The sequence below is a fragment of the Notothenia coriiceps genome, unplaced genomic scaffold, assembly GCF_000735185.1.
Source record: "Notothenia coriiceps isolate Sejong01 unplaced genomic scaffold, NC01 NC01_scaffold00037246, whole genome shotgun sequence".
Classification (NCBI taxonomy): Eukaryota; Metazoa; Chordata; class Actinopteri; order Perciformes; family Nototheniidae; genus Notothenia; species Notothenia coriiceps.
Genome location: NW_011369947.1, coordinates 15,263,369 through 15,289,200, shown reverse-complemented (window position 1 = coordinate 15,289,200; position 25,832 = coordinate 15,263,369). Strand labels below are relative to the sequence as shown.

The 25,832-nt window shown below is 42.8% G+C and overlaps 2 protein-coding genes across 8 annotated transcripts in view; both read right to left on the bottom strand.

The window, feature by feature from the left end:
- LOC104966470 (low-density lipoprotein receptor-related protein 1B-like) overlaps positions 1 to 25,832 on the bottom strand; it is a 1,038,955-nt gene that overhangs the window by 490,330 nt on the left and 522,793 nt on the right. The window lies entirely within an intron of this gene.
- pcdh19 (protocadherin 19) overlaps positions 1 to 25,832 on the bottom strand; it is a 56,312-nt gene that overhangs the window by 12,551 nt on the left and 17,929 nt on the right. For 4 of the 7 annotated variants that reach the window (XM_010794926.1, XM_010794930.1, XM_010794928.1 and 1 more), the window contains exons 3-4: positions 11,101 to 11,159; positions 9,187 to 9,359 (exon numbers count right to left, since the gene is read on the bottom strand). In XM_010794926.1, the coding sequence (XP_010793228.1) occupies positions 9,187 to 9,359; positions 11,101 to 11,159 (232 nt within the window). Of the gene's footprint in view, positions 1 to 9,186; positions 9,372 to 11,100; positions 11,160 to 25,832 lie in introns of all 7 variants that reach the window. The other 3 variants (XM_010794925.1, XM_010794929.1, XM_010794927.1) reach the window with 1 other exon arrangement.

Genomic DNA, 25,832 nt, shown 5'->3' with positions numbered 1-25,832 from the left:
AGAAAACACAAGGCTGCATCCTGTTCAGCTCTTGACCTTTTGAACACATTAAGAGAAACAACGCAGGCAGGCAGCTCATTGCAGTGTGTGCATAACACGGTCATTTAGATTGACTGTTAACTCAACGTAGTGTTCAGGTTATGCATGTTCAAATATTGATCTACATTTAACCAAGATAACCCTGCTCTATAGAGATGTATGTGTCATTAATCTGAATTGCTAGTTGCTTAAGTTAAAGAGAGCTGAGGTCTGGGGAGTTTCTTGAATATGAAGAAGTGTTGAAAGACAGGAACCAAGTGAAGTCTTGCAGAGACAGGTGACTAAGAAAAGGCTGGGGGAGGGTCCACACACACTGTCTCTGTTACAGTCCCTTCACTCTCTCATCAATTCTTTATAATCTGGGTCACTGGCAGCCAAAGCGTGACTCCCACCATTGAGGCCTACTCAAAATGTATTACCACACAGGGAGCTCATCCCTGCAAGGTCATCTAGGGGACAGAGAGAGATCTCTGACACTAATTGGTGAATGAAAGATAGTAATGATAGAGGTGGTTCGGACGACTTCTCTTTAACCTCTGTTTAACTTCTGCTGAGAACAAATCCAAAGAGAAGATTCTACCATGCTATGCTTCACAGCGTATGCAGAGTCTCTGAGAGAAGTTCTGCATTTCAACGGCTTTAAATGTTACAGAATAAATCATCTAACTGAATATACATGAGGAGGGGAAATATGGAAATATTACAGAAGTATGCCTGAGGTAGTAACCTTTTGTTGCCACAACTGAGGAGGACGACATAACTTAACATATTCCCGCTACATATTCCATCTGAGTAATAATGTTGTCAGGAGAAACCAGGTGATGAGAAGTAAGATAAAAAAATATAGGGGGTGGGGGAAGGCATGTGGCAGGTAGACAATGAAAAAGAAAACTAGAACATAGGAAATCTCAAATGGATTAAAGAGGATGGAGCTATAGGGTTTTTCCCACAGAAAGGAAGTGATAGGGGTTAAAAAAAAAGAAGCACATTGCTGCAGCACAGGAGACACCCCCTCTCACTTCCTCCGTTACCCCAGCTGCAGTGATAAATGTCTCTTTGTATTCTGGACAGAAAACAGCGGTCTACAATGTACTTGTCAGAAGACAGCTGATTTCCCCCTTAAACAGAGCAGAGTATATTTTTAATCCTTCCTTTCACAGAGGGAGAAGATAAAACAAACGCCTCGTGCCAAGACACATAATGCCCAGAAAATATGTGTGGCGCATACGAATGTGCTTCTCTGTGTAAAGGATGTGTCTGCAGCAGGTGTAGCTATAGCATGTGCAACTGCATGCTCAGTTAGCTATTCCGAAATTTCACAGCATCCTTAACCCCCGCAGTATAGCCATGGGTCCACCATGAGGGCTCATAAATGGGAGTCACAGGTAATGGAGCTGATTATAGCTATCTGGGCTACGGGCCAGCTGCCAGACTCTACCCTGCCTGGAGGGAACACAGGCCGCCTGGTGTCTGATATCCTGGGATCCCTGTAATACAAGCCTTGCTTTGGCAGTCACTCGGTGACTCTTCTGCCCACGTCCAGCCACACACTGAGGCTCCTTTGAGTCAGTCTATGTGTATAGTATGTCCTCATCAGGTTGTTTACTCCACATGGTATCAGTCTTTAGTCATACCATTTCAGCAACAAGGCTGTGGTAAGTCATGCTTTTGGTCAGGTGCATTAGGGGCTATACCTTAACAAAAGCAGGACTTAGGGACTCTTGAGAGGGACTCAAGTTGTCAGCACAGGATCAGAATTGGGTCTAAAGTTACATTATCTGCTTTTTTCTGTCCTCGAGGCAGAGTGGGTCTGGTGGCCAACTAGTACCCACGCAAATTAGATTCCTGACAAGGCAGACAATAATGGCTCATCAGTTGGGGACACATTCCCCGGAAGGGCATTGAAATCTTTCACTCAGCTGATCAGCAGTCATCCAGCCTCCTCATTTGCACTAAAACTCCAGAATATTAGCATGTCCGGACCAGTGCTGGGATGGAAGTGTTAAAATCTACCATGTTAAGGTCATCAAATTACCATTCTCAGTAAGACAGTAATGTAATTCACTACTGCAGGCTTCAACGCTGACTGTTAAGAGCTGATGTCAGCCACAATTTCAGTCACTTTATATTTTGAGTAATTAAGATACCATGCAGTTTTACTTCAGTATTTGAACAAATATGCGCTTTGAAAGAATAAAAGCCTAATTACAGAAAACAAAATGAATTTGTGGTGTTTTTTCTTCTCACGGATACTTTAAAGAATTTGAATCTTAATCAGTTAATGTGTCAAAACCTGCAATTTCTGGTAAACAAAATACCAGCTGTTGTCATATTCTTCACAGATATAATACGTAATGAAATATCTATAATGCATAAATTATTCAGTAAAATAATTTCTATGCATGATTTGTTTTTACACATTTATACGGCCAAGAACGAGTTGCCTATTTCTCAAGAATTGTTGCAATGCCAACCTGACAACTGTTCATGTTGAGCCTTGTACTGTGTATTGTTCAGTATATTACAGTTAATGGCTTGGTTTAGCGGTTTTATATTTAACATAATACATTTCAACACACGTGCAACATCACATTGAATGTATTAGTAGTTCTAAATAATTTGCCTTGGCTGTCACGACACGGCAGCGTGAGAGAGCACTTGCACTGTTTGTGGGTGGGAAGGCTGTAAAACTAAGAACACCATGGGGGAAGAGGCTTTGTTGACCTCTGATTGTGTTACATTTTAAATCACAACAAGATAAGATAATCACTGCTAAATGTAAATTCTGTTCAGATAGAATCCATGGCAGCAAGCCTGCATCAAACCGGAGGTACAAGACCCTCGACACGTTAAAGATTTTTAGCTGCAGTGCCGCCCAGCCACACAGCCCTCTAGTTTAACCCCCAGTCTTATTGCTTGAATTCTGCTGCAGTGGAAATGGGTTTGTGCCCACTCAGTGACCTCAAAGAATTAAAAACACAAAGGTGCGGTTAGGAAAAACGGCTGCTCCCTCGGTCCCTCAGACCAGAACTAGAATCAATCGGAGCCACAAAAGGCGAGAAGACTAGAGACCGCTGCAGCTCTGCTACTTGAATTTCACTCTATTTCCCCCCACCAATGGTATTTCTCTCTTGCGCCATCTCTTTATCCTTCTCCTCCTCTCACTCTTCTTCCCTGATTAACCTTTAAAGACACACACTTGCAGCCACACATACACACTCAATATACTTTGTACATACGCTCTCAGACAAGATTTCAAATTCAGGTACTTTCTCCTATCGCTTTAATACACACTCGGCCCCTTCAACTTCAGCACATTACCTGTTCTTAATCTCCCTCCCTCTGTCTGGGATCATCTTGATCCCCCTGTTTTCCCATCTGCTGTCGATTGGGGCCCAGCTTGGCTAGGTGTTCAACAAACAACTGTGATTCACTTGGTTTCTGCGGAGATTATTAACACACCTAGCATGCCACAGCGTCATGAATAAGCAATGGGGATCCGGAGCCCTATTTTCTCCCTGTCTCTGTGTTTCCTCCCTCTCCCTCTCCCTCTCTCGCCCTGCCGCGTTGTGAACTGAATGCCAGGATTGTCTAGAAAATGAGCTGTCAGTGGAGGACCTGCAATGAGATACATCATGCTCATTGTGAGCCCTAGAAAATAATGAACTATTCCCATTTCTCCCTCTGATATGTTCAATACGCTATCCATGACAAGTGCAAAGAGATAAGCAGTCCCCTCTTGAGCTGATTAAATACACGGGGTATATTCAGGAGAGCTCTGGCAGAATGAGGGTTCAGGGGATGCCATTGTACTATTATAACATTACTATATGTTTTACGTCTGGGCTGGGGAAGAAGACCTTCTGAATACATCTTTGGCTTTGCTGTGTAAAACTGAGGAAGAGAAAGCTAGAGGCGATGCTCGTAAAAACGTAACATTATCCAAACATGTCAAGTTTGTTTAAGCACTTCTTCACATCTCTTAACTCATTCCCTTGTGGTATTAACTAAAGAAGGGAAGAGCTCACATAACATATTTTCTTTTTAAAGAATTTGTTGGTTTACTTATGCAAGTACTGCAAACAAAAACTACCAAGAGGCAAAAGCCAATTATTTGAATTCAGAGCAAACATAAACGCAGTGCAGTTTGGGCAGAAACTGGCTTGTTTTACTCAGTGAGAAACTGCATTTAAAAATAAATATGGAGAAAACATATTCTACGTCTTTCTTCTAAATGATGGTCTGTTTTACCGGGTGCAAAATCAACAATAGTCAGCTCTTTTTTTATTTAAATGTACATTAGTTTTAATCGCAATAAGCCAAACTAATTTCATTCAGCGATGTAAGCACAATAAAAGAGATGAGCACAGATGGACACAGCTTGAAATGACATTTAATTTCCTTATACAGTACTTCCTCAAGTCTCCACATCTCAGAGGCAAAATGTGCATCTCGGTGGTTCATTACAGACCTCAGTACACCTGCTAGCAAGCTGTCTCTGGTGTGTTTGAGCATGCAGTGTGTGTGCACTCTATCTTCCTTAATGCTTGTATTGCACTGAGCTCTTTGTCACTGTCAGCCATTTTACCTCCACCATGGGTTACACATTAGATTAGGCAAATCCAAATCAAAATGGATGGTGTCAGTATAGAGTTTGTATGTTAATCTAATCACAAAATATCATAACGCAACACGTGTTGTTGCCAGCCCGAATCACAAGGAGAGTTTTGGTGCTTAATTCAATCTAATGTTGTTTGAGAATCACTCAAATCCTCCACAGAGTTATCTTGGAGTGAGAGAATGCAAAAAAGAATCACTCCTACCTGTCAGAGAGATTGTTTCCTCCTTTCCTCTTTTTATTTCCCCTCGCTAAGACTGCTTACTAGACTCTCAGCTCATCTCTCCATCTCTGTCTCCCTCTCTCACAGACTCCCTCTCCCCTTCTCGTGTTGTCAGCAAAGCCCTGTTCCTGTTGCCTTCCTGATTCTGACACCTGTCAGCATTTTCGTTAGTAGATCAGAGAACTGCAAACTAGAAATGTTCCCGTGTTGAATTTAGGGCAGCAGAAACATGTGAGGTGCCTTTACTCTTTCTTTAATTCAACAGGGGAAGGAAACTGCTTGACTGGCACAAAGTTGGGTTGGAGACATTTGCAGTCAGTAGATGGAAACAGAAGACGAAGGCAGAAGAGACATATGGAGGGAGAGGGAATGAGAGAAAGAAAAAAGAGGGGCCTGAAATCAATTAGGAACAGTGAAACCCTGTGGATCTGCTGATGGAGGAAGGGAATATGGAGAAGTCTGCGGCCCACGTAGGGGGCTTCCATTCCTGGGCTCCAGCTTCAGGCACACACCCATAGGGAGCTAACAGATAGATGAGAGATATTCTCCAGAGGTGGAGGCCGAGGAATATGTCAGAAATAAAAGAGGCCTGCTCTGGTTAATTGAGCAGTCTTGGATCCCTTTGAGTCTAATAAGCCAAGAGGAAGGGCTTTTTTAGAAAAACACTTACAAATTGACCTGGAAATAATTCCAAAATCAAGAACCGAAACCTCTAAACTCACAAATCGGACACTGTTAAGCAACATCATGCTCCCCTTTTCCCGCCTGCAGAGATAACTCGAGAGATTTAACAATACATCAATCTTAATCCTTAAAACCATGGCTCATCCATATCCGGGAGGAATTAAAGTGTGAGCTATGACAATCAAAGGAAGTCGAAAAAAATAGATTTAGCTCTCTTTGTCACCAACCCCCTCGGAGTCTGTTCCCTCGCTTCTCCCTTGACACTAATGGTTCTACAGAGCCAAAGCTAGCATGTCGCACATTTCAACCAAATCCCCCTAACTTCACAGACATGCCTATAAAGATAAAGACGAATTCATTTCATATGGCTCTTCTTCTCAGTCTATAGTTACACCCATATCAGCCATTATTATTCTATTGGCAGATATGTCAGAGCCATTACATGTTAAAGATAGCCTTTCCTTTATAGATTTTAAGAGATTTAATGTAATTTGTTCTACAGATACTTCCTAATCTAATCCACTGGATAGGGATATTTCAGGTCAGGTTTTCAAAAAAAGAGCTCACACGTCTTTTTAGACTCTTGGCAGGGATTCAACAAAGAGGCATTTGCTCAGTTTTAAGTCCAAAATCTCTTCAGAAGCACTTCGCTGAAAGTTACCTTGGTGGTGGCTGGAGCAGGAATAATAGCTGTAGTTGAAAGCGCATCAGTGAAGAAAAAAAGCACAGCTCTCTCTGATGGACAAAAGCCAAATATCAAACTGAAAACTAAATTGATACAGAACAAGCCCACGGTGACTCAGTGCACGGCTAGTTAGCAGCTGAGTCTCGTCACACAATTGGATTCCCACATGAAAGCTCCCAACATGATGGGAACGCAGGGTGTTTGTGTAAAGGTAACGGCCTGTCTCCTGGGCAAACATCACCTTTACATGGTACTGGGAATGGTAAACATTTGCTCTGTTAAAGCCCGAGAGTTTAACCCTTCCTCCTTCCCCCTTCCTGCCTCCTTTTGTTCTTGGCACTTAACACACACTAAAAAAAAACAGAACAGTAAAAAAAAAGAAAGAAACAAGGCTCCTCTCTCCTTGGCTTGTGTGTGTTGTTGTCCTTTGGCAATTGAAGTCTCTAAACTTGTTTTCTGCTTTAGCAGGCAGGAGACCCGCAGTATACAACATAAAGTCCCGCAAGACACCTAAGCAGCACAGTGTTTAGTGAACAGGCCTATTTGTTTTCTGACGATTCCCTCATTTCAAGCAGGAGAACATGCAGATAGTGTCCATTTCTGTCAATTAAGACAGATGAGCTCAAAGTGAAACCACATCATCACATGACTGTAACCGCTGCGGCTCTCATATTGTATAAACCTCAACTGTTCTATTTCTGCCTTTGTCCTCAAGTGAGTTTCCACGGAAGAAAATGGAGGAGGGAAACGAGGAAGCTAGTGTTCTCCTGAGGAGCGCCACGAAAAAAAAAACCTCATCTCATACAACAGGAGAGACAGATTCAAATGTGCCTCATGCTGAATCTGCCCATCTCTGTCAGCCCACTGTGCCCTTTAACTGTGTAATTACTCGATGAGATGGTAATAGAGGGACGATTTCATTTGCTCTGTCATTACATTTCTGTACGTGTAAGGATCTTTGGTCTTTTCATTTAATAATTATGAACAGCCTCTTATTACTCTCTGGTGTGACCACTGCTGCTGACTGACTACCAAAACAAAAGCAGCTTCTAGTGGAGCCATTTTGTTAAGACCTGGCTGAGGAAAACGGCTGGCCAGAAGTAAGACAGTAACTGGAAGGAATAAAAAAAAAAAAGGAAAAAGGAAAAGCGAATAACAAACCACCTAATTGTAATTCAAAACAGATACTTTGTTATCATCTATTTGTTCTGGTCAAAAGTGGACAGCACTGTGAAATAGCCTCGTGTTTGTTTACCAGCCGTTTGGACTGCATTACACATTCAAGAGGCATGCATTCATTTTGCTGAAACAGATACAATCATTGGTGGTGTTAATGAAAAAAGAACTGCCTCAGAGAGCTCTTCCCACTTGTAACATTTCTCATGTACATCATTTCTAATTGTCTCCAATAATGAGACGCCCAGTAGAAGACCTGTCAGCATGCATTTTTTAAGGCAAATTATTATTTTGCGGGTTGTGAAGTGATTACAGCTGGCAACAAATAGTCAGCAAATTCACTTTTCATTGTTCATTACGGTCTGATGCAGTACACGTTTATTCGAATGGTTACCACCATAACTCCTGACCCTGTGTACGTCTATCTGTATTTCTCAGCTCATTACAATATATGGGCAACTGGCCGTGAAGGCAGATCCATTTGTATGACTGTATTCCCCATTAGCATGAAGTTTAGGTTGCCTAATGGTATTATTCCCTAGTCAAACAACATCAACAGCCAAATTACTCAAAGTGAAGCATCTGGTAAGGTAAATGTGCCAAAGAACAGACAAGGAAGAGCCTCCATGTCTATTACTGCTTCTCCAACCGCACCCACACACTTCACAGTCCTCTGATAAAAATAGATGGATAAATAATACATTTTAAAAAATCCCATAATCTTCATTCCTTTATGCTTTTCTTCAGAAACTAGGATCCTTTTCATTATCTCTCGCTCATTAAAATGTCTACCCTATAAGAGCAGAGGAAGAAGAAAGTAGAGTAGAGAGAGAGTAGACAGCCTTACTGGGGCAGTGTTAGTAAAAAAAAGAAAAAGGGAACCAAAATAATGAAAAAAAGAAATTTGGCAAGTTCCCAAATTGGAGCACAGCGCATATGTAAAGTTCAGATACAGCGACTGATATCAGAGAGTGCTGTCCTCAGGAGTGGGATTTAAAATATCATCCTGGGTTTCCACCTCACTCTGTATATAATATCTAATGTTAGTATTTCTGAAATGCCTGCGTATTTCACACAAACACACTCTCGTGCTCTGCTGAGCTGTTACACCTGCATGTGGCATTACCTTTGAGCTTGGTAAATACCCTCAGGTGCATATAGTAGATTCCTGGTCTGCTCAACTCTTCCCCTTACTGACCCACTCTCTTCCTCAGTCTGACTGGCAGTAGTTAAGAATCAGTATGACCCTTACACTGACTTCTGCAACCAAGTGGATGTCTTTTTAAACGGTGAGTCAGAAATGAAACATCAACATTAATTCCCTGCTAAATGATCCTACTGAATAATGGATGAGGGCATGTGGAGATATGTAGATTTCCACCTTCTACCTTTGTGTGCCTAATTGCTGCCATTCAAGCACATCTAAAGTCGGTCCAACCCCCCCTCCGAGAGCAGACATGGCTTCTATCAGTCAATAATGTTGCCTAAGCTTGTATCAAAGGGTAGCCTTAGCTGTCAGAGATCTCTCACATTAGCCGCTCTAGCGGGACATCAAAGACTGAAAAAAACTGTGCTGTTATTCATACTTGCACATCTGAAGCTCGCAATGGGCATAATGCACCTTAAGAGATGCTCTTGTGGCATAAAAACAGACTCAGGTGCACAAATGAATACACATTGGTCTTATCTTGAAACTGGCAAAACAAACTCCAAAGGATGTTGCACACACAGCGCACACACTCAGACAAGCAGCAGTCTTACCTTGGTCTGGCAGCTGGCAAACATTGGGGGGGACAGTCATGTTCAGCACGTCATTGACAGCCGTGTCAACGTAGTGTCCTCTCTGGACATCATGTTCACTGTCGGTCTGGTCGCTCTCCTCGTGGCCGCTGTCCTTCAGACTGTTCCCCTCCAGGTCTTTGAATGTTGACGTGCTACATGGGGGCCAACAGGGAGGAGAGGGAAGATTTTGATTAAATGTCACATCACCTATTTCACATGCTTTCCTTCGTCCCCTTTACGATGATGGTTTGTGACGAGCAGTCTGTCTTTCCCTCCTTGTCCCTTTTACTGTTTTTCCTATAAATGATTTAACTGTGGTCTATTTCCAGGAATTCAAAACAGATAAATTGTGTTTTTTTAGTTGTTTCAAATACTAAGAATACAGCTTCTGCAATTGCCTTAACTATGAAAAAAGGAAACGTTTTAAGCCTTTTTTTGGATCATTTTTCAATTTCACAGATAGCACGGCAGCTTTGGGGTGTCTCAGACAAGGACATTTTGGATGGATGCACTGACTTCAAGGGCATCGCATTGAACAAACAGGAGGCCCTCACTCACTACAATCAAACAAATACTGCAGTAATCAGGAATTCCTGGAAGTAAGATGGATGTAGGAAACGCTGGAAGCATACAAACTGAGCATCTGTCTTGTTTGGGGCTCACAGTCAATAAAGCGGGTGGGGTGGGGGGGGCACAATCAACAGCTGCACAGTAACAGCATGATTTCCCTTCATTTGATTTCCATCCCACTGGAACAAATTCCGCTTTACAAACAACACTAAATAGGGGTGAATATATGAACATGTGTTCTTGCAGGAGAGAAAAAATATATAGATGAGTTCACGCAGATGGAGAAAAGAGGTTATAAAAGGAGAGAGAGCGGTAGAGAGAGGAGAAAATGAGAGTAAACAAAAGTGTGCAAACAAAAAGATATGAAGAGAAAGTGAAGGACAGTACAAGGTAGCTGCATTCCTGGGCTCAAGCCTGAAATTCTTCCGGCTGGGGGAGAGGGCTGCAGGTAATGCTGGCTCTCTGATGTTATCACTGTAATTGCACCTGTCCCAGACCATAGGCTCACCGGCTCCTGGGGGGATTTCTTTGTAGTGTGCTGCAGAGGCCCACACTTGAACGCTCTTTGTTTACATTAATGCCGGAATCTTTAGGGGGGGAAATTGCCATAATAGCTTTTCAAAAGACTGGGAAGGCCTCAAACAAAAGGAAGACTGGGATGTTACATAGCTGCAGGTAAAAAGGAAGATTGTAGTTTCCCAAGTGGGCTTGGTAACAAAACCCTGGCTGCAGGGAGTTATCATGTGACCCTAAACCCTGCATTCCCGTAACCCCCATCAAATATCCTGTTTCAGGTAGACTGAAATACAAAGCACAATGAAAACATTTATACCACACTTCTTCCACCTGGTGAAAACAGAGAAGATAATTATTGACTATTCATGAAGCTATTCATGTTTTGAAAAACAGTGGCGGAAAAGCACTTGAGAAATCTCTTGAATATAATGTAATCATTGAGTAGTTGTTTTAAGTCTTACACTTATGCAATTCAAGCCACACGTGTTGCTAATAAACTGAATTACAGCCGAGTAATGAGGTTACCTGTAAATATGAGAATCATTACTTGCTGATGCTGCTGCTGTGTGTAATCTAATAATCTGTGAGCGTGAGTTTGTGGCTCGTTTCAACAAATGTCTACTAAACGCACTATGGAGTAATGCTATTTATCCCCAAATCTTATCCTCCCATTGCAATTAAACTGAATGAGAAACATGCAGGAACACATGCAAGCTGCTGCAACGGTAGCGGTGCACTCATTAGATAAAATAATTACAGATAACAATGGTAACGAGGTGCTGGTAACAATTCCTAATCAACACATACCTTTTAATGAGGTGGGCTCTGCTGTTCACGTAACTGGAGTCGATGGAATAATTCTCCGTCTGTAAAAAAACGAAGCAAAGGGGTGGGGGGGATGAGTGGGTGGGGTGGGGGTTGTGGTTGAGGGATGATGGGGGGCAAACAGAGAGAGGTACTTTTAATAATGGAAGCAACCAAAATAATGTTACCAGTAATTGGCTTTCAGTTGAAATGTTATTTTCCACAAAGGCCCCGGTGAGCAGCCTCGGCTTTCAAAGGGCTGAATCCTATTCTCTTTCAAAGCACACACACTGAGAGGCTGACTGGGAGTGGAGAGCCGAGGAGAGTGCTGCAGTGAGCCTCTCTTCTCCTCTTCACCCTCCCCGCTCTCCATCCCTTGCTCCCTCCCTCCGCTGCCGGTCAGCCCACCGTCTTTAAAATGGAGTCATTAGGGCGGACAGACTATCATGCAGACAGAGGGAGAAGAAAAGTTTCCCTTTTTTCTTTTCTGAACTCTTCACTTTTACCATGTTTGAGAAGACATTAATGTAGAAATATTAAATAAATAACTCCAAGAGAAGTAGATGAAATTAAGAGTGTACCAGGGGAATTTTAACTCCGCAATTGCAGATGAAAAGACGTTCTGAATATGCATACGATAGATCTCTGACCCACATTACAGAACACAGTTCAAAGGCATCCTGCATTCATTTCTTCCCAACATTTATTTAGCAAGGAGAATGTCTGACGAGTAAGAGCACATGGACAGAGGGGCGAGTGAACACTGAGCAGGTACCCCTGCTGCGCCTGCCAAGCTTCTACTCACACTTGGTAAGATGTCAGGGGGCCAAAGGGTATCAAAGCCTCTCAAAGGACTTCCCCACTCCTGCGAAAAGCCAGGACACGACCCTTTGGACAAAGTTTGATAAGATGCAGATGTTTTCTGCAGAAAGAAAGCAGAGCCTTCACTTAAAATTCCACGGCGCAGATACATCATGCTGATAAAAAAGAGCTTTGAGTCAATGGCTGAGGGAAGTCCGTAGTACCAATATCAAAGACCTGTTGAAACAAGAATCCTCTCTGATAAGAAAGGTTAATGCAGGCACTGAAGCAGTTGCTGATTATCAAGTGAGCTACACATTTGACACAGGCCTGCTGTTGAGGTAGCAGCGGCCCCGCACAGCTGTCATACAAGGTGACCAAACTGTGCCCACACTCTTCTCAGGAGATGTTAATGGGGTTGAACATTTTGAACTTTTCAGCTTCTCCGTGGAAATCAAACCACATTGCCAAAGAATCTAAGCAGTGAGGACAACGGCGCCGCAGAAATGTCACACAGCAGTCGAAGTCTTCTTGAGTCTCTTTTGATATATATAATATTAAATACATGAATAAATAAAAGTGAAGACAGATCACAGCAGCCGATGTGTGATATTTACCTCTGGCAAATAGCTCACATGACCTGTTTGCAACCTATGAAATATGTAAGAGTTATAATGCTACCAATGCATGTCTTTGTTTGTTTAGATTTGCAATTTGATGCCATTTTCTGAACTTCAGAGACAACATATATGCTGTGCAGCATTATTATCCGGCTGATGCTGACTCTGTTCCTGTCTCTTTAGTTGCTTTTTAAAAAAGTGTGTGTGTGTATCGGAGATACAGTTATCCTTCAGTATTCTCAAAAGTGCATAGGTCTACCTTCAATCATTAGGGGCTAATCTGTTGTTTGCCTTCTCACCTCCTAATTATTTTTCCAGAAAATGTGTATAATGATCAGCAACAATGCAAGGGCAGGCCTCTGTTCGGGGTTTGCTAAATTATGATGCATTGTGTTTGCGCTGAAGGTTAGCACCATTCTGTCTCCCTTTACCATTTACCCCTTATTAAACTTTAACTCATTAATACAGAGAGGTTAAATCATGAAAAAGGAATTTAATTAACATTTTATTATTAGCTCTTAATTTGGAGCACACCATGTTTGTTCTCTTGTATTGCCCCTGACTCCTTTTGTTCCCGTTCAGCTTTACTCCATTAAATATCAAAGGTAACGGCGGTGGCAACACACTGCAACTCAGATTTGTTATTAATTAATGATTAACACATTTTAATTCATTTAGAAATCGCACCACATATATGTGGTGTTTCATCAAAGATGAATATATTTCCATTAAAAGAATAATAGATATACGCTTCTATTATTGATCAATAATTTATATTAATAATGCTGTTATGCAATAGAAAAGATGTGCTGTATGTGCCTGGTCCCAGTGAGGAAGAATTAAACTGCCTCATCTTCCACAGTGGCTGTGTATCCAGTGGGAGACTAATGAAAATGCAAGGCATGAGTAACAAGGGGCAAACTTCATTTAAAAGATAGAACATTTCTTGTGAATGTCACTCTGGCTGCAGCCTGTAATTGGTTTGGATGGCAGGTTGTGTGTAGGAACGACCTGGAGAGGAAGGCAGTATGCCCCGGCTCTCAAGCTATTCCAGTCCAGAATTGGAATTGTACTCTCCATAATGCAATACCCTCTCAGGCTTTTTACATTGAGCTCTCCTAAGTGTGTGTAGTAGGTACGACCAAAAGGAGACTCTTCATATAGTATTCAAAATTGCTGCTTCCTCTACAGCTCACGTTCACCCCGGCAGCTGCTTGTTAATAAAGGGTTCAGTGGAGATAACCACATTTCCTCAATTGAGGAAACTGTCAGTGGAAATACACAACTCCCAACATGTGAGTGTATAACCTTAGGCAATGGTGAGTCACTCAACAGAGCCTATTTTGAGGGAGAATCGGATGCATTAGTCCGTGCTTCCTGTAAAGAAATGTAATGTCTTCCCCCACATTTCTGACCAACCTCAAATTGGAGGACATGTCAATAAATCTTCCTGGGAGGTCAAATTTCAGGCAAGAGGATGAGTACTGCTTAACTACAGCGAGGATGCCACAAATGGCTACTTAATCAGGTTGGACAATGTGTTGTTGTGATCTGAGCGGCCCCAGTTTGGCGGCCAGAGTCACTCTACCCCCGTAATTATTGTTCCGTTTCATCTGGAGGACTGGAGGGAGGAATGTAGTCCCTGGTGTCGCCGGGTGAATGATAGGTAGTGTCAGGATGAGTGGGTAAGGGAGTGGAAAGAAAGAGAGGGTGAAGATGGGAGGAAATGGGTGAGACTTGACCTGCGGGAGACTTGTGGTCCAGCTGCTGCAGCCCGTAGCTTTCCCCTTTTCACCCTTTGCTTCTTTCTCTCCAGTAAAACCGGAGGCACAGGGACGATGGGCTCGCTCCTCTGCGACTGAGAGGAAAAGCAATCTCCTCGCCTACTTGCTGCCGTAAGATTTGATTTGCCTTCCTCCCAGCGTGACAATTGGTTCTGTAGTCTGGATGCAAGTGTATTCATTGTGTGGGGGCATGGGGAGCACCAGAGAGAAGAGGAGGGGTGGGGAGTGAAGACACCAGTTGTTACACCAGTAAACACCCGACAAGTTCAGCAGATGTCACACAGATAGGAGAGAAAAAGAGAGAAAAAAATGTCACACAGCTGCCCTACTGTATGTATTATTGAGGCTGATACAGCACAGTATAACATTTGAACAGGGAAGCAAGCTGGAAAGATATAGACAGATGCTGCGACATGCACTGATAACATACTGTATTCAAAAAGGGATGCAGGATGATTCCATCAGCAATCTCTTTCTTAGTCAAGAATATAATTTAAAGTAGTTTTCTTTTACATTAACAGTTTAAAAAACGGACAGATAAGAAATCAGAATTCTGCAGTCTTTGCCAGGCTGCGACTGGAATAATGTCAGATTACTAAAGTACAATAATAAACCTTGCTTGATACATGATTGATCTTAAGCAAAGTCATCATTTGACATTAACTGCATTCATCCAATATGATTTAAACTGCTTAAAAACAGAAGGTATGTAAGCAGGGTGGGGCGGGTTGTACCAGACTGTGTCTGGAAAAATTGAGCATCTAAGAGAAGAAAAATTGATTTCAGGAGTGAGTGTTTCATGTCTGTCATGGATGCTACCCTTTAATGTCATCAATTTAGCTGACGAAAAACATCAAGCCGTGTTTGTTGTGGATACAAAATGCTCTTACTGCCACACTAAAATGCACAATTTAAACATACAGAACAACGGACTAGACAGAATCAATTAAAACTGTCAGATCGAATTTTGCTGCTTCATTCTGTGTTTGAGCAGTCTGAGGTTGTGCCTCAGTCGTCGTTTATTTTCTCTGCAGCACGCTCATGGACTCCCTTCGGTCCCGGAAGGAAATGTTACACATAATGTGCCTTGTTATTGATATCCCATTGCTAAAGGGAGAGAGGAGGATAAATAGATCCAGGGGGTTTACAGGGCAAGCCAGTTGCAATTAGAAAATAAAAAGGCTTTATTATCCGGCTAGGTTTTGCTGTGATAAAGTTTTAAGAGTAGTGATGAAAAAAAAAGATAGAGGATGAAATTAGAGGAAAAACTCCACCGGATGAAAGATGGTCAGTCTCTTAAAGTGCCTTGTTATAGATGCATTTATTCCCCTCATGTAATGTTGCAGCACGGATGCAGAGTAGTGTGTGTGTGTGTGTGTGTGTGTGTGTGTGTGTGTGTGTGTGTGTGTGTGTGTGTGTGTGTGTGTGTGTGTGTGTGTGTGTGTGTGTGTGTGTGTGTGTGTGTGTGTGTGTCTACGGGTGACTTTCTCATCCTATACACTTTGACTATGAAAAGAAATGTTACACTTTGAGCCTCTTGCACATTCACATTCTTGCACACACAGACTCTCTCTTTCTGCTTCCCCACAAAAGCACGGCTCCGCCAATCCCTGACTTGCAAGACTGAGCTGGCGCCCAACCACTCTGCCTCTGCGTCTGCACCCAGCAGCACCTCCAGGCAGCTCACATCCAGTCAGAGTGACACCCATGACGGAGACAGAGACCACCAAGGCAACTGCTGGGAGTGGGTTTATATTTTTGTCTATTATTATTTATGTGAGTATGAAGACATGCTCTTCGGCCCCTGAGCTGCAGTAACCCTCCACCCCTCTGCCCTCCAACCCAACGACCATTATCAGCCCCTTCTTCCCGATTATAGAATTTCCCATAGATCCTCTGCCATCTGCTAGATTATAGATTCCCCTCTTCCTTTATAGAGGGCAGGGCCCCTAAGGGAGGATCAGTGGTAAAAAGGGTGAAAGAGTGCCTGAGGCACATCCATGGCTGTGGATGAGATTACATTTTCTATTTTTGCCTGCTAAAGGGGACTTGCAGTGATGAATACAGAGAGTTGTTACCATTTAATATCAACTGGCTCCCCTGCAAACTCAAATTATACACAATCAATTGTGACAGAAGGCTACATGTGTGACAAATAACCTGCCACATTCTCTGCATCATTTCACTTCATCACCCATCAATTCACCCCAAACCCAGTAGCCCATTTGGGAATCAATCATGTTATGAAAGTGAGTGATTCTGTGCTGAAAAGGTTTTTAAATGCCCCCTTGCTCTGCTGTAGCTTGTACAATTCTGCAGCCTTTGTGAGTGGACGAAAATAAATACACTGGGTGAACCGAGGGCTTTTGTGAGGTCAATTGTATCCTTGACCACATCTGTTAGTGTTGTGTATTGTTTGAGCAAACTAAATAACAGCTCCTCAGGAACACAATGAAACAGATTTGAAAACACAACAGCACTTCCTGCTTGCACTTCCTCCTCGTTTTTCTTGTCTTACCGTGTGAAATCGAACAAACACTCATTCTGACCAAAACAATCACCCCCTGTCATAAAGGGAGGACAAAGTAGTAAAGCTATAGCTTGTTCCACCTGTGTTTCACCCCCACATAGGAAACTGCAGAAGATATTGCGGCTGTCGTTCATTCTTAAAACAGAGACAATAGTCCAGACAAGTCTCCATGTCACTCAGGCCTACCGGCTCCACAGAAGTCCAGTTAGCGGAGATGTGATTAATTATACATACATTGATAGAAACAACATTCATTATTCATGAGCTTCTCAACGTCAAAGCTATTTCCCTCCCTTTCAGCATGATGAAAAGATTTTAAATAATAGGCCCCCTCTGCAGACGTCTGCATTCCAGCGGAGTCGGCTGACGCTAAAGAGGCTTAAGTCGAAGCTGTTGTCTTAGCAGAGAACCACCGCTCAGGACCAACGTGTTTCAAACTGTTGGTGGCTGTGTGGGTTCCCGGGTCAGGGTTTTTGTTTTGTCTTTGTCTTTAAAGACAAGACTGTTGCTTTTAAGCCTTTCAGTTGGGAGTTATCTGTCCACCAAGAATGAATAGGGGTGCAGATAAGGCTGGATAGAGTTTCATTTAACACCTGTTCCCGCTCAGGTCTCCGTGTGTTTCCAGACTTATTCTGTCTTCAAGTCAGAAAGAAAACCTGAGTCTTTCTATGAGATTATGATTCATGGCTTTACATAGTAAAACGGAAGGAGGGAGGAAAAATGTAGGCTGTTTCCTCAAAGAAATCGGCTTACTTTTCTTAAAGCCTTTGGAGCCTAATCAAACTCAAAAAGCAGGCACTTCCCCTTTAGGCAAGTCTTGAGAGATTTTCTTTAATTTGGATGTCAGACCGAAAAGTTTTCACACTCTCTCATCCCATTATCCATTAATATGTGTATGGCGCCACATGAGAGAGGTAGGTGGTGATTTTTGTGAACAGACTCCGGAAATGTTGAGTGTAACATCTAATCCAGGTAGACTTTTTGTTTGCCGGACGCTGTGGGAATAAGCACTACAAACATATATTTTCATTTAATTTTGAAGGAGAGAATTACTAGATAGCAATTTATTCCTCTCAGTTATGCCCTATATTAGCCTGTGTAGAGAGGGAAGGGGGGGGGGGGGGGGCGCTGAATTAGGGCACTAGGAATTCCCAAGAGGTTTCTCCCACCTCCCCTGGGCAGGGACATAAAAATAAACATTCAGAGAGACTGCAGATTATGTAAACACATCTCTTTAAATGCTTACATGAGAGCAGTGACTGAATAAACAGCTTAACTTTGAGTCACTTTTGAAATCAGTAAACTTAGTATTCATTGTTGATTAACTCAATACACATGAGGATGACAGAAATTGGGAATCTTTGAGGAAAGCTGCACTCCACAACATGGTGGAGCACGACGCCTGCTACGTTTTTTCTCAGCAGCTTAAAGGTGGCTGCCAGTCACATCGGTGCTGCTGTAGTCTCCCTGCCCCCACTCCCTCGCTGTTTTACTCTCCCTCACTGTGACAAGGCATCTTTCCAGACATTTTAGTTGGATGGAGATTTGCAGCAACTCATTACAGACTGGGAGGCTCTGTGAGCGGATGCAGTCACTCGGAGATGGATTGAGTGGGTCTGTTTATTGACATGCCTTAATCTGACACTGGGTAAAGGGAATGAGTCACCGCCTCCAGATACACCACCACATTACAGCCACTCGGGCAAATAGGGAGGCAGCACCCAGGATACAAGTGGAACTTCATCAGCGCTCATTAATCCAACTACCCCAGGCCACTCGCTCAAACAAACCATGTTTACACTGCGTGTTGGCTGGATGGAGAGGTGATGGAGCTTTTCAAAGGGCATGTGTGCAGGTGCTCAGATCCGCAACGCACACACACACACTAATGCGCATGCTGTCGACAAACACATACCCCACACTCCTGGTCATCAAAAAGCAACCCGCCTACCTCAACCCTCTGAAAGCAATATCAGTGTACACCAGCTGCCTAAACTCAGTTGGTGCACTTTGTCTCGGAAATCCGAGCAGGGGCACAAATCAGGGGTGGATGAACGGACCCCATGCCAAGGTACGTATCACAGAAAGGGGCTTTTTATCAAACAGATGGGCACGCGAGATCTCTTTGCTCGCGTCGCAACAAGGGTACTCCTATCAGTGATCCAGCCTAGTTAGCTTTTTGATCCAGTTTGCCTGCTCCAATGAGAAGCACATCTGGTGTTATTATTTGCGATGGTCTTTCTCGGCAGCTGTCAGCGGCGGGATTGACAGCAGAGTATTAGCTGCTCGCACATCACCACGGCATCTTTAAATCTAGCTTGTTAACAGGACGGTGACAGGCTGCCATCAGGGCACAGGCAGAACAAAACAACACACAACATTAAGTGGTCCGATGCCGCTTTGTGTTTGCTTTCCATTACACTGTTTATTACTTTGTCTGAAAAATGTGGACATGTGAATCCTATATATCTTACATTTAACTGCAAATTTACCAAAAGAAAAACTGAAACCCCAGGAAAAACGAAAAATATGTGAGAAATATGTTGAGCCAAACAAAAATAAATCTTTCTTGAAGAAATGCTCAGATACACAGTGGCAGAGGCAAAACAAGCAAATGGGAATAAACACGGTGAGTCAGAGAGAGAATAACACAACGGGAATTTACAGTGAAAGCGACGTGTTACACAAACACACAAATACAGTCGCAGTGGGGCAGAAAGTGGGAGCGAGCCCTGCTGTCGTCTCCGTCAGTGACTGGGAGCCGAGCAGCTTGAGAGCAGGGCCGGTGGAGAGGGGGCCAGATGCAGCGGGCTTGACCCACTCATTCGGTAGGGAGGGGGTTGTTTCGGCAGCTGAAACACACGGGGATTAGCTGCACTGACTTTGTTTAATTTAATTTGTATTAGGGCTGTCTTTGGGGGCAAACATCGTTTTTCACTGCAGGGGGATATACAGGGTCGTGGAAAACAGCAACAGACGGTGAATCTCTCTGCCTCCCACCCCTGCCGTGGATTCACAGGGGAAGGCAAGGCGCTGTATTCCCAGACCTCACACACATAAGAGCACACACCACCTTTCCCCACTAATTATGTATATATTATGAAGTCAAATTGTTCCAATTGAAATGAATATTCAACCCTGCATCCACCTTTCCACAGCTTGAATTCTTTAAATGAAGAGCTTGAATCCTTTTGTTCTGCCACCATGAACAACATGTAGTAATGTTCCTGCTTATCAAAGCTATGCTCTGTGTGTCTCCGTTTGTGTGTGTGTGCATGTTGCAAGCACACACACTAAGCCGCTATCTACCAAGAACATATCTTAGGGGTGGATGTTTATGTGCTGATGCAGATTGGAGTTCTCTTTGTCTCAGTGCAGTGGTACATACTATTATTTGTGTTTTTTGTCATGGTTTATTTCTCCTAGGCTGATATCCTATAGTGGAGAAATCCTTTTAGTTACCGCCTGGCATCTAATGTGCTTTTACTTGTACTCTTGGAATTTAATAAGTGAAAAGAAGAGGAACAAATCTGTGCACAATCAAATAATTCAAGTCCAAATTGTATTGTGCAGAACATGACTTCCACTGTTAAGCAAAGGAAGAAAACAACTAAGAGAGTGAGTACCCAACATGCCTCCTCACAATTTACAATAGCTCTATGGACAAATATGGCATCAATTCTGCTGTAGCCAAAGCCTGCAGTCGTGTGAAAGCTCAATTTTGGGTCTGCAGGTGACACAGTCTGAGCGACAGCTAATGTTGCATCCACTGGGAAAAGTAGTTTTATCACAAATAAATCCCAAAAATATGTGTGAGCTACAAAAGCATTGCATTGTCTCTGCTAGAAAGGACTGTGCTGCAGGAGTCTGCTCAAGACTATCAGGCACTCAGTAGCAATCGTTTCTTTCCCTCTCTCCCCCAGCCCCTATCAAAAGATGTTACTGTGTAAAATGTCAAAGAAAAAAAAACCGCAAGAGAAGTAATCTCCTTCTCCTTTTTGATCGCAAGTGGAATAATTGGAACCCTCTTAGGCTCATTACACGAGTTGCCCGCCAGCCAAAAGACGGCTCCAACTGCCCCTCTCCATTCATGTTGGCGCTTTGAAAAATATCACTTCCTCTAGTAACAACTCTTTATGAGATGCAATGACGAGAGGTCCTGGTACCTACACTTCGGGTAATCCCACAATGCCTTTGAAAATATATCTTTCAACTACCACTGTCAAACACCGATTCAGGGGAAACAGCAACAATCTGGTTCCGTAAAAATGTCATTATGCATATTGCACAGCGCCTCTCACCCTGGTGCTTTTTGGGCAATGTGGTTCTTCTCAATTACATTAGGTATTGCATATGTGTTAATTTGGAACCCTAATACTAATAACCTCGTCTTCATTGTTATTACAACTATGCTTGTAATTATTGTGGCTCTAATTACTATTACTGTATTACCCAAATTAACCTTATTCTGGGTTTAGATCACCCGCACTGACGGTAGCCAAGACATGTCTATGAAGAATGGCACCAATGTCCCTTCAGATAAATCCGGTATAATTAGCTGTGTGCCTTACAGGGCCTGTGTGATGGTAATAATTAGAGCTACTGTAGCAAAGGTCATGCAAAACAATTTAGAGAGGATGCTGGCTGCATGGCTAATAGGAAGAGAGGGGGAGCGATAAGAGGAGGGGGGGAGCTCTCATGAGTTGGAGACTCTTCTCCTTTTCCATCTTTCAGAGAAGGAAGACAAATGCTTGTTACTTTCCCTCTGCACTTGGTTCACTTTTTAACCAATGCTCTCAAAATAATAGAAATTGAAAACCCATTTTAATGGCAAGTAGACTCCACGCTAACGTAGTTAAAATGGATCCATGATTAGATTTGAGGAAAGTGCTACAGGGTGTATCTGTGAACTGGAATCAGCTGAGATCGATCGCTGCCTCTGAGGTGCGATAGATGCCCCGTCACCCTGCTGTTTCATCTGTTCATTATCTCAGGTTTAATGTGTATAACACCCTCAGTTATCATTATTAATTGTGAGAAAGACAGAGAGATGTATTGCTTCACCTAGGTGCACAGGTTAATGAGCTGAGTCAAAAATGTTGACACTGAGGTAAACAACTTCTCACACACACACAAGTACTTCTATTTCTACGCTCCCCCCATGTGGCTCGACTCTCTCTGTAACTCCCAGTCTGCCCGTGATGAGAGCGCAGGGTTCCCAGCCCGGATCCACAGGGAATTCACTCGGCTCCCTCACCTCCCCAGCGTCACACCCAGATGAGATAAATAACAGACTCACACTCAAATATAGCATCTCAAACAACATATATGTGTCCTAGATTGGTCTCTATTCCCTGTTGTAACACTAACCCTGATGCCCCCACCCCCCAGAATCTAACAACAGTTCATTAGCAGCGAGTGTTAAAAACAGCAGTAGATTGGTAGGGTGAACCATTTCTGTAGCTCCTGTCTTTGTTTGTCGATATCAGTGGTTTAAGGTTATTTAATAAAATGGAAGTACTTAATATTGCTGTTTTATATTTTTGCATGTGTTTGCCTGGCCTCTGGGCAGCCAATGGTTTGCATTAATTTCACTGAAGCATTAAGGAATAGTTCGACATTTTAGGAGAAGTACACTTATTCAATTTCTTCCAGACTTCGCTGAGATGATTGATAACGACTTCAAACAGCTGGCCTTAATCCAAGGTTTAAAAAAAAACAAGAAACAGCCCACTAATAAACTAGAAACTAAAAACCTGAAGTGTAAAAACAACAAGTTGTGGTTTAAGGGTGAGTTTGTGGCCAGAGGCAGTGTTAAACTGGAGTCTCCGCTGATAGCCGAGCAACAACAACAAAATGACAAAATATTAATTTAAATAAATGAATGCTGGATGATACTATGAGGCTTTAATGGATATGTTATTTCAGTGGTTTTCAGAGATGGTCCATTTGCTGTCTAATATTCCTATTTGGAGAACATTGATGGAAATATTGGTAAATAAATACAAACTGCAGGTTTTTCCAAGGGTCTCAGATCAAATTTTCTCCGCAACAAAGGCTGGAGCCGTGGTGTCAAACAGTTCATAAATGTCCGTGTGAAAATGATTAAAGTCAACAAGCATAAAGTGCTGCAGGACATCTGATTTAGCTGCTCCATTCTGTTAGACTCAACTTACTGATGAAATCCACTGGCGTGGGAGCGCAGGCATGTGCTCAGATCCATATGCCTTTGTGACTGCCGGGGTTTAAAAAACATAAATTGTGATTATCATTGATATCAGTCGTCAGATGCCTAATCTCTGACTCATATCCGCACCGGCCACGTTGAGTGACGATGAACCATCCTCCCCCACATCTGAAGTCCCAAACAAGTGTTGAGGGAAGCAGTGATAAGCAGGTCCTTATCCTTTTAAAGACACTCCCGTAATCCAACAGTGGTGGGGGGAGGGAGGGAGGGGGCTTCAGCTTTAAGGGATTTAGTCTGGATTATAGCTAGTCCTCCAAATTAAACCAAAAGTCAGCTTTCTGAAGTTGCTCATGCAAGCTGGCGACTGGCTTGTTACCAGCATTACTAACAAGGCAAACGATGGCGGTCTATAATTAGAAAATGCTCTCATTCAGCTATCCGGACAAAACACGTTTGTTATTTGGAAGCAAAACCCGACCTGTCCTCACCTAAACTCAATAGTTGGCCTTTCTCTCCCCTTTCACTTCCCTGCTGACCTCCTGTGACTGCACTCAAAATGTCTTCCGTGCCGTGTACCTGACAGTCGCTGCCAACCAGCTTATCCACTGACAAGCTTCTCAGCCCGGGCAAGGCTGCTCTGTCCCCACTGATGCTGCTTCCCATAGCAAAACAAGGCCAAATCTGGGGCTTAGAGGCTAAAATAATCATTACTGGGTAGCGAACAAATGAAAAGTCAGAACACCAACTCCCATGCCTGTCCTCCCCCGCCACTCTTGGTATTTTGTCTGCTGTCCTATCGCGCACAAACAAAAAGAGGGCAACAACATTAACATTTAGGATGGGCCACATTTCGCCTAATGCTGAAAACGCAGAAAACAAATCAAAGCTAAAACCGGTCTTTTTTCTGGAATATAAAATGTATTCAAGGAGAAAATACATTTATGCAACAATATTTGGAGGAAAAAAAATCAACATTTAGGGAATACAGTGATTTACTTAAAGTGGACCTATCCTGCTATATTTGAATAATATAGTGTAGGACCATACATAAGGCATATTTATACTTTTTATTTTTCAAAATACCAAACAGATCATGCATTTTAGCCATTCCTCATTTCGCTCAATTTAACACTGTCTTTGCATGGGCTGATTCTGAGAGAACAGCACCATCTACAGGCCTGGCATATGTACTACAGCGTCTCCAGCGCTTTCCGTAAAACTATAAATCAAAAGGGACTTCGTTAAGTCCTACCCGGCAAAGTAAGCCCAAACAAAAAAGACCCTAATTCCCGAAAAGGTCTTTTTCCGGGACGCCCGAGATAATAAATAACGTATAGATCAAAGAACCCTTCCGCCCTTTTTGGTAAATTAAACAGTTCACCTATGGTCAAAAGTCAACCTCTTCGGTTTCCTACACACGGGTCCCTTATTAATCCATAGGGTTAAGCCCTAACCTCGAGACCTCCCTATTTTTGGCTGATATTACTATTATCAATACTAACGGAACGTTCCTTAGACTGGTTGCCTGAAGCGGGTGGAAGAAACACGAGTCCTTTGTTATAAGTCCCAGTCAGTTAACAAAACCGACACCGTGTAGCGCTGCAGTCAAAAATGAAAGGGGAGTGCAGGTGGGTAAACTGTAATTGGTGTCAGTATCTGTTTCGGGTCAATTACTTAACTTCCGTGAACCGGACCGGTCCTGACGACGGCTCACGTGATGAAAGCGGGTCAATTGGAGGAAGCAGTCATGAGAGGACATGGACGACAGAAAAAAGCTCGACAAGGAGGCCAAAATCATAACACCCTCGGTGACTTTACCTTCCATCTTCATACTTGATAAAAGAGTTTTCGTCCTGACGAATAATTAACAACACGACCTTTATTCTCTCCAACTGACGGCGACAGTCCCTCGTGCCGTCCTCCCAGTGATACCTCGACGGGTCAACGGGAAACATCAAGTCCTACAAATGTAGTTTCGTCCCGAGAACTACCTACCATTACGTAGATTGTATACTCCCACGTGTACATCATTCTGTCTGTGTAAACAGTTCATTTGTTAAGAAATTTACTTATATAGTTGTAATTCTTACAAGAATAAATCCTTATACTGAAGTAAAAAAACACAACATCTTTCTTCACTTACTCTTTCAACGAACACTATACATGATCGGATCGAGAACGGCGTATTTCGTATCCCGTTGCCATCTAGTTCGCAAGGGTGTTAGCAAATTTATGAAGTGAATTTTATTTGCAAACCTGGTTACCAAAAGACGCAAGTCTTACCTTTTTATATGTCAATATAGAATGAACCTTACGACAGGTTTAATTTCCTTATTGTGTATGACTCCAAGCACTCACTCGAAATTCTCTGCAGAAACGACGAAAACAGGAAAACAAGGAAAAACTTTTAGGTAAAAACGAGAAAGCGCGCCGGGAACGGAACCAGTAAAAATGACGAATCCGATTCTATTTTGGAAAAAATCGATGTCGAAGTATAACTCAACCATAGGTAAGAAGTGTAGAATTTCCACTGGAATAGTACGTTTTAACGTGAAACACGGATACAGAACACTATTGTACTTATAACACAGGCGCAGCCGCGCGGCCCCCTTGAGTGGTTCACAGTCTTGTGTTTTGGGGATAGATAAAGGGCAGGTTATGGGTTCTTTAAAGAGAATTTTTTCCCGACGGTGCGGCCTAGACTAGTCTGAGCTAGGTCTAGAACTTGTGGAAGATACTACCGAGTGGTCTTTCACCGCGATGCCGATAACAGGTTGAGGGTGGTTAGTCCTCCTCTGTCCCGGTTGCTCTGT